At 40.4% G+C, this 9711-nt stretch overlaps 1 protein-coding gene across 1 annotated transcript; it reads right to left on the minus strand.

Moving 5' to 3' along the window:
* Positions 1-8111: 8111 nt before the first annotated feature.
* Positions 8112-8840, minus strand: LOC121203680 (uncharacterized). Its single transcript, XM_041074115.1, has one exon. It carries the CDS (start codon positions 8838-8840, stop codon positions 8112-8114), a length of 729 nt encoding a protein of 242 aa, XP_040930049.1.
* Positions 8841-9711: the final 871 nt, after the last annotated feature.

Raw genomic sequence — 9711 nt, forward strand, 5'->3', positions numbered from 1 at the left:
TTTGTTCTCTGACAGAGACGACAAAACATCTTAGATTTGTTTCCGAAAACACGTGAAAGCCAAATCAACTATGTCTTTGATTGGTTCCTTGTAAGCACAAGGATGCCAAACCATCTTTGAGTCCGTTTGAGAACATCTGAGAGTCAAATCTACTATTTCCTTAATTTGTTTTTTGTAAACATAAGATTGTCAAATCATCTTGGATCTTGCTTCAGTATAAACCTCTGAAGGCTAGATCTGCCATGTCTGAGAACATCTGAGAGTCAAATCTGCTATGTCCTTGATTTTTTCCTTGTAAACATAAGAATGTCAAATCATCTTGGATCTTGCTTCAGTATAAACCTCTGAAGGCTAGATCTACCATGTCTGAGAACATCTGAGAGTCAAATCTGCTATGTCCTTGATTTGTTCCTTGTAAACACAAGAATATCAAATCATCTTGGATCTTGCTTCAGTATAAACATCTGAAGGCTAGATCTGCCATGTTTGAGAACATCTGAGAGTCAAATCTGCTATGTTCTCGATTTGTTCTTGTAAACACAAGAATACCAAATCATCTTGGATCTGCTTCAGTATAAACATCTGAAAGCTAGATCTGCTATATTTGAGAACATCTGAGAGTCAAATCTGCTATGTCCTCGATTTGTTTCTTGTAAACACAAGAATACCAAATCATCTTGGATCTTGCTTCAGTATAAACATCTGAAAGCTAGATCTGCTATATTTGAGAACATCTGAGAGTCAAATCTGCTATGTCCTCGATTTGTTTCTTGTAAACACAAGAATACCAAATCATCTTGGATCTTGCTTCAGTATAAACATCTGAAGGCTAGATCTGCTATATTTGAGAACATCTAAGAGTCAAATCTGCTATGTCCTCGATTTGTTTCTTATAAACACAAGAATACCAAATCATCTTGGATCTGCTTCAGTGTAAACATCTGAAGGCTAGATCTGCTATATTGCGACCTATTACCCTGCTATTTAGAGGACTAAAGCACGTTGTCTTTGATAACCTGTAAAATGATTATACATGATAATTAGGATGCTATGCTCGAAGTGAGTCGAATGTTCCTAATTAAATGTGTTATGATGCAAAATGCTGTGAATATGACCTCTATCCTAAGCATCACCATTCAAAATTTCATTCTTGCTCAGCCCGTAGATCTTCCTCCAATACTACAATCTACTGAGGATGTCTGTAAGAATTGAATCATTGGCTTTGTCTATTTTCCTTTTAGACTGGAAGAAAGGAATTCCTCAAGTTCTTTCATCCCTTACTTACGTGAATTTCTCGAACAATTATCCTGTTTTAGTTTCTGGTGTTATTTAGAACTTTTAGAGTAATGCGCAAAACTTCATTTGTGAACATATTTAGTTCATCTATCATTATTTCAATGCAACATACTTAAAGAATAGTGAAAGACGAATAAATTTTAAAAAGGAATTATCAAAAGAATTCAAAAAAGAATTAATCTGCTAGCCTATCTTCTAGAAGAAATAAAATCTAAAGATAGCAAGCAAGACAAAAGTTAGATTCTCTAGATATCGCTGCTTGAGTGCCTATACACCAGCTCCATGAAGTCTTTCTTGAATTCAACATGTGTTAAAAAGATCCCAAGTACTATGTTGATGCCTCAGTGTGCAATGTTCTTCGCTCTTTGTTGTATCAAATAATAGCAAAATTACCGTATGCCCTTCAATATTTGAGCTGCCCTTTCAGGTTTTCAACTCAAAATCCCTTTGGTCACAAGGTGCCATTTGCGGGTTTTCTTCTTGGCCTCTCCATTTTTTTTTAAATCTCAAGGCGCCCTTTGCGGGTTTTCACCTTAGATTCTCTTCTTCTTTAGACAAAGTATCTTTTAACTGAGTCTGAATTCACTGGATTGGGTAAAATTTTTCCAATCCATTTCTGTTAAGATCAATGCACAGCTGGAGAAAGCTTTCTTCACGACATACGGCCCTTCCCAATTCGGCATCCATTTTCCCCTAAAGTCCTTTTGAATAGGAAGGATCTTTTTCGGTACAAGGTCTCTCTCATGGAATTCTCTTGGCCGAACTTTCTTGTCGTAAGCTCGCATCATTCGCTTCTGATACATCTGACCATGTCGAATGGCTTTTAGCCTCTTTTCCTCAATTAAGTTCAACTGGTCATACCGGGATTAAACCCACTCAGCTTCATCTAACTTTACCTCCGTTAAAATTCGGAGAGAAGGTATTTCTACCTCAATAGGTAACACTGCTTCCATCCCATAAACTAACGAGAATGGGGTTACCCCAGTAGAGGTTCTGACAGATGTTCGATAGGCCAGGAGTGTGAACGGTAGCTTTTCATGCCTATCCCTATAAGTCTCAGTCATCTTTCCCACTATTTTCTTAATGTTCTTATTGGCGGCCTCCAGTGCCCCATTCATTTTTGGACGATAGGGAGAAGAATTGTGATGTTTGATCTTGAATTGGTCGCAAACCTCCGCTATCGTTTTGTTGTTCAAGTTCAATGTATTGTCAGATATGATCCTCTCAGGCATTCCATACCGACAAATGATCTCCTTCTTCAAAAATTGACTTACAGCTAACTTAGTAACATTTGCGTAAGAAGCAGCCTCTACCCATTTTGTAAAGTAGTCAATCACCATGAAGATAAACCGATGTCCATTTGAAGCCTTCGGTGATATTGGTCCGGTGACATCCATGCCCCACATGGAAAAAGGCCATGGAGAAGTCATGACATGTAAAGGTGAAGGCGGTACATGAATTTTGTCCCCATAAATCTGACACTTATGGCATTTTTGGCATAGTTGATGCAGTCTCCTTCCATAGTGGCCCAGTAATAGCCAAACCTCATGATTTGCCTTGCCATCGTGAACCCTTTTGCATGGGTACCACATACACCTTCGTGAACCTCCTCTATAATTAGCTTGGCTTCCACAACATCGACACATCTCAAAAGTACTCGGTCTTTCCTTCTCTTGTACAGGACATCCCCGTCCAAGACATAGTCGCAAGCTAACCTTCTCAAAGTTCGTTTGTCATTTTCGGTTGCCTGTTCTGGATATTTACGATCTCTTACATATCGCAATATATCATGATACCAAGGATTGTCATCCATTTCTTCCTTTTCAAGGTTACAACAGCTAGCTGGAGCTTCATAAACACTCATTTGAATTGGTCTCATCTCTTCCTCTTTATTTGCCTTAATCATTGAGGCCAAGGTTGCTAGAGCATCTGCCATCTGATTTTCATCTCATGGGAGATAATTAAAGGTGATATCATCAAACTCCTCAAGTAACCCCAAAACTATCTTTCGATAATTGATCAATTTAGGGTACCTCGTCTCCCATTCACCTCTAAGCTGATAAATTACCAACGCCGAATCTCTATATACTTCCAGGGTTTTTATACCTCGCCCTATGGCTGTTTGAAGTCCCATGATACATGCTTCATACTCAGCCATATTATTTGTGCAATCAAAGTCTAACTTGCACGTGAACGGGTAATGGTCACCATTCGGGGATACCAAGACTGCCCCAATTCCATTACCAACTGCATTAGAAGCCCTATCAAAATTGAGCCTCCATGGAGAATTTTCAGTCATTGTTATACACATTAATTTCTCATTTGGAAAATCAAAGTTCAATGGCTCATAATCCTCTAGAGCTCGACTAGCCAAGAAATCAGCTACCGCACTTCCTTTCATAGCCTTCTGACTTACGTAGACTATATTAAACTCTGAAAGAAAAATTTGCCATCTCGCCATTCTTCCATTGAAAACCGTTGACCCCATCATGTATTTCAATGGATCCAATTTGAGATGAGCCAAGTGGTATGGTATACCATGTATTGTCTTAATCTTCGGGTGGTCCAGATTAGCGCACAACACAACTTTTCAATTAGTGAATATCTCATTTCACAGTCAGTGAATTTTTTACTGAGATAATAAATTGCCTTCTCCCTTTTCCCCGACTCGTCATGTTGACCAAACACACATCCCATAGAATTACTGAACACTGATAAATATAGTATTAATGGTTTATCCGGGCTAGGTGGAGATAACACTGGAGCGTTCAACAAATACTGCTTGACTTTCTCAAAAGCATTCTGGCATTCTTCATCCAAAGTAAATTGATTATGTTTTCTGAGGAGGCGAAAAATAGGATCACATTTCTCAGTCAATTGTGAAATGAACCGAGCGATGTAATTCAACCTTCCTAGGAATCCTCGAACTTCCTTCTGAGTACGTGGCGGAGGCAACTCTCGTATGGCTCTGACCTTGTCTGAGTCAACTTCAATTCCCTTTTCACTGACTTCGAAGCCTAATAACTTTCCCGATCTGGCCCCAAAGGTGCATTTCGCTGGATTGAGCTTCAACTGAAATTTTCTCAACTTTAAGAACAATCTTCTTAAGACCTCGATGTGTTCTTTTTCTGTTCGCGACTTGGCGATCATATCATCAATGTATACCTCGATATCTTTATGCATCATGTCGTGGAATAAGTTTACCATAGGTATATTGCCCCTGCGTTCTTCAATCCAAATGGCATTACTTTGTAGCAAAAGGTGCCCCATAAGGTTATGAAAGTAGTCTTATCCATGTCTTCTGGATGTATCTTTATCTGATTATATCCTGAGAAACCATCCATGAAAGAGAACAATGAATACCCTGCTGTGTTATCTACTAAAGTGTCAATGTATGGCAAAGGAAAATTATCCTTTGGACTTGCTTTATTCAGATCTCTGTAATCAACACACATTTGTACCTTCCCATCCTTCTTAGGAACGGGCACAATGTTAGCTACCCATTCGGAGTACTTCACTTCTTGCAAGAATCCTGCGTCAAATTGCTTCTTGACTTCATCCTTTATTTTCAGAACAATATCTGGACGCATTCTCCGCAACTTCTGTTGGACTGGTTTGTAATCTTGTCTTATCGAAAGACGATGTACTACAATGTCAGTACTCAATCCAGGCATATCCTGATATGACCAGACGAAGATATCCTTGAACTCTCGAAGCAACTCAACCAGACCATGCCTTGTGTCCTCGCCAATTAGGGTTTCGATTTTCAACTCCTTCCTTTCCTCTAGGGCTATATTCTCTATTTCCTCTTTCTATTGTGGCATGATTTGTTTCTCCTCCTACTTAACCATTCTTATCAGATCGAGAGATACATCACAATCTTGAGCATCTTCATAATCCTGAGGTTCCCCTAAACACATGTCTTGCTCGCTAGAGAAATTAGGAGCTGTAGTATCAGTGCTCATATCATTGATATCTAGGGACCTGTGGGGGTATGAAAACACATACAAAGAATGAATGAATCGAAGAATGATTGTTTATGTGCTATGAATAAAAGAATAAGAATTGCTAGAATTTGAAGGAATATTGGTTGATAAAAATGGAACTATATTCATTTAAATTGATAAAAAGTTATATTTTATTTAAATAATTATAGATGAACATAAGCCTATTTCACAAATATAATCTTACTACTCCTAGGCCCTAGAGTAACAGACATGTTTTGAGAATTACTCTGAAAAATTCCTAAAGACTATAGGAAGGTCTTCCGCAGTCCAATTATGCAGAGAGCTCCCTGGTTCGTAAGGGCGAATGCCCTCAAGGTTTTCTTGCTCCGATCCCTCATTATGTACAGCATTAACCTGACGACTTTCTTCTATCAGCAATCCTCCTGACTTAAAGGATTTGAATATAGGTGGGAATGTCATCGGTTCCCACTCCACTTCTCTTCCATTCAAACGCGCCTTTCTTCTCACTTGGCGCTTCTCAATTTCCTGCCTCTTGTGCTTGTGGTCTGGCTTGAAGCCTAAGCCAAAGCGGTCCTTCTTTTTAGTCAGATTTGGGATCTGAATCCTACCTTGCAACTGTCTTCCTAATCCTTTTCCTGTCAATGCTCCTTTCCCCATCATAATTTTCAGGGCCATCCTTGTTGCTCTAGACATTCTGGGTACCAGCACCTCACTTCCCTCCGAAATGAAGGTAGCATTAACAATTTCCAAGGAGCGAAAAGAATACTCGATAGCCTCCTCATTTGCCTCCATATAAGGAGCTTTACTGGTGACTGCTGCTATGATGTCCTCCTCTGTATTGAGGGTTATCAAGCGTCCATTTGTCACTAACTTCAATTTTTGGTGCAATGAAGAAGGCACTGCTCCTGCTGAGTGTATCCATGGTCTCCCCAACAAACAATTATAGGAGGGCTTGATATCCATTACCAGGAAATCAACTTCATACGTATTAGGTCCAATCTCCAGAGGGATGTCAATTCATCCCATTACTTTCCTTTCAGTTCCATCAAAGGCTTTTACCACATTGTGACATGCCTTCATATGCGAACTGTCAATGGGTAATCAATTCAAGGTGGATAAGGGAAGGACATTCAAAGCAAACCCATTATCGACGAGTACGTTTGGTAATGTGTATCCTTTACACCGAGTAGTAATATGCAGGGCTTTTGTTGACCCTATGCCCCCAGGTGGAATTTCATCATCATTGAAATAGATGAAATTATCAGCACTGATGTTGTTTACCAATCGGTCTAGCTTGTTAACTGATATGTCATGGGTGACATATGTTTCGTTAAGCACCTTTAGGAATGAATCCCTATGCACTTCAGAACTCAGGAGTAGGGCTAACACTGATATACGTGCCGGTTGCTTACGCAGCTGCTCGACCACGCTATATTCGCTATGTTTCAAGAACTTTAGAAACTCCTTAGCCTCTTCCTCCTTAACTGACTCATTGATGGGTATTTTGGTTGCTTTTTCCTTCTCAATCTCAACATCTTTCATCTCTGTGGGCTCCATTCTGATGCCCCCTGTATCATAACGTTTCCCACTCTGTGTGTAGGAACCTTAATTTTGCGTGCCCCTGGACGTGCTGGCTATACTCTCTCCCTTTGGTATCGTTATACTGCAGTCATAGTTCCATGGCACCCTCTTGTCATCCTTGTAAGGAAAAGGATTGGGCTTATGGATGATGACCTTGGGCACTGTTGGTGCCTCTACTTCCTTATTTCCTGGCAGGGAGATAATGATCCTTGGCCGACTGATTCCTTGTTGTTCTCCTTCTAACGCATTTATTTCTCGTTTATAAGAGCTATCTTCAAAAATCTGTAGCTCTTTATTGTCAATGAAACCTTGCACCAAGGCTTTAAATTCTTCACAATTTTGGGTCTCATGACTCTCTTTCCCATGGAACTCGCAGTAGTTCCTCGTTTCGTTTCCTTCTTTCTCAGAGGTTATTATCCCTCTCTTTACCATCTCTTTCCAGATTACTTTTAAAGGCATCCTTACTTTAGCAACAGTTTCCTTCCCCCTTTTTCCACCAGCTTCAACAATGGCATTCACTCTTTGATTGTCATGGTTCGGCAAAGGGTTTTCAGTATTTGAAGTACTCTCAAATTTCAAAACCCCATTCTTGATCAACCTCTCTACGGCTTTCTTGAATCCAGTACAATTCTCAATTGAGTGCCCCGATATTCCAGCATGATGCTCACACCTGGCATTTGCATCATACCATTTAGGATATGGAGGCTGTAATGGTTTCAAATGGAAAGGGGCTATAGCATGCACATCATATAAGTTTTGATAAAGCTCCCGATACGTCACAAGTATAGGTGTAAATTGCATCATCTCATGCCTGGTGTTAGATTCCTGCTTTTGAGAGCTCTGCTGCCCAATTGTGGCTACTTTGGGCTGACTAACCATGACTGCTTTCGAATTGAAGCTGCTCGTGTTGTTTACCTCATTGTCTTTTCTTCTTGGGGCTGATCTTTTGGCCACTTCCCCCTCAATTTTACCGCCCCTTATGGCGTTCTCAATCATTTCCCCTACCATAACTATATCCGCGAAACTTTTCGTGGTGCTTCCAATCATGTGAGTGATGAATGGCGCTTTCAAAGTGTTGATAAATAACATGGTGGTTTCCTTTTCTAACAATGGTGGTTGTACTTGCATTGCCACCTCCCTCCATCGTTGTGCATATTGCCTAAAACTTTCGTTAGGCTTTTTCTCTATATTCTGAAGTGTGATCCTATCCGGCGTCATATCAGTCACATGGTTGTACTGTTGCATGAAGGCTTGTGCAAGATCCCTCTACGAATTTATTCTGGCCCGGCTCAACTGATTGTACCATTTGGATGCTGCTCCTACTAAATTATCTTGAAAACAATGGATCAACAGCTGATCATTGTTTACATACCCTGTCATCCTTCTGTAGAACATTGTGACGTGAGCCTCTGGGCAGGTAGTACCATTGTACTTCTCAAACTCCGACATTTTGAATTTGTGAGGTAACACTAGGTTTGGGACTAGACTTAAATCTTTGGCATCAATCCCATGATGATTGCCAGTGCCTTCCAAAGTCTTGAATTTTTCTTCTAGCCATCCGCAGCGATCTTCCAATTGATTCACATATTCAGCGGTCATTCTTTCCTTCTCCATCAAATCCAAATCAAGAGTGATAGGGTTGATCAAGCTATCACCCAAATTATTTCCCAACTCAGATGGGAAATTTACAGGGATTCCAGCATCCACTTGCCCATGTTGAGGCCTCACGGTGACAGATGGCCTTCTAGGAGGTGCCTCGGTTTGCAGGGGCACATGAGGCGGAGTAAAACCTGGAGGAGGACCTTCATTCTCCTCTTCAGTGATCGCCATGAGAGCTTTTACTTTATCAGTAGCTTTTAGTAGCTGAGCCATTTCAGCCATCATGTTTCTCTGAGCCTCTAGCATCTGCTCCCTCATTTCATTCTGCATTTTAGCCAACTGCTCTTGCATTTGCTCTTGCATATCTTTTTGTAATTGCTCGAACCTTTGATCCATGCTCTTAGTTTTAGTACGAGTGCCGTAAGGATGTGTTATTTCCAGATTTCCTTTTCTACCTTTGAAAGTAAACTTTAACTAATCAGGGTCTTTCTATAACCTTGAATGCAAATGATGTGATGAAATGCCATGAGATGAAAATGCATGAATGCATAAAGAATATCGATTCTGGTTCAACTTCATTTAGAAAATTTTATTTAGAAAAAGAATATCTTTACATATAAGAGGATCACAAATACGCTTCGCCCTAAGGCCCAAAGCTTTAACTCTACCTAATAAAAGGGCTAACTCTCGTCCTATATCCGACGATGATGAATACAATCAGACTCAATACATCAGCTCGAATTGCCAAGTTTTGCATATACTCAGTAACCTCTCGAATCTAGGCTATGGCCTCTCCAATGACATGATCCCTTTCTCTGACCTGTCCTCTAGCCTGATGTAGCTCTCCCTTCAGATAATCTTTTTGCGCCTTGAGCTGCTCAACCCAAAGTTCACCGTCATGCAATGCTACCTCCAAATCCTCGACCTTGCTCTTTAGCTCCTTTAACTCGACCGTAGAATTATGGTTTTGGTGCCAACGCAGGGATCTTCCGAGCTCCATCACCTTAGTATTTAATCCTTTATTCTCTTCCTCTAATGCCAAATTCTGCACTTGCATCTCTTGGAACTTCCTCTCCTAATACTCGGCTCTAACCTTTTCCTCTTGAACTTCTTTCTGCAACTGCTCCGAAGATCCTCCTACTCTCGCCCTTCTCAAGGATACTTGTGCCCTTTTGTAATGCTCTTTTAGATCATCTGGATCTTCCTCTTTTCTTTCCTCTCTTTCTCAGCCTCTATCTTTTGAACCTCGGCGTCCAAACTCAAGTAC

This window comes from Gossypium hirsutum, chromosome A07, assembly GCF_007990345.1.
Source record: "Gossypium hirsutum isolate 1008001.06 chromosome A07, Gossypium_hirsutum_v2.1, whole genome shotgun sequence".
NCBI classification, from domain to species: domain Eukaryota; kingdom Viridiplantae; phylum Streptophyta; class Magnoliopsida; order Malvales; family Malvaceae; genus Gossypium; species Gossypium hirsutum.

Bases quoted from the DNA above. Each gene is read 5' to 3' on its own strand.
- LOC121203680 (XM_041074115.1), bottom strand. From the start codon at position 8,840: ATGGATCAAAGGTTCGAGCAATTACAAAAAGATATGCAAGAGCAAATG.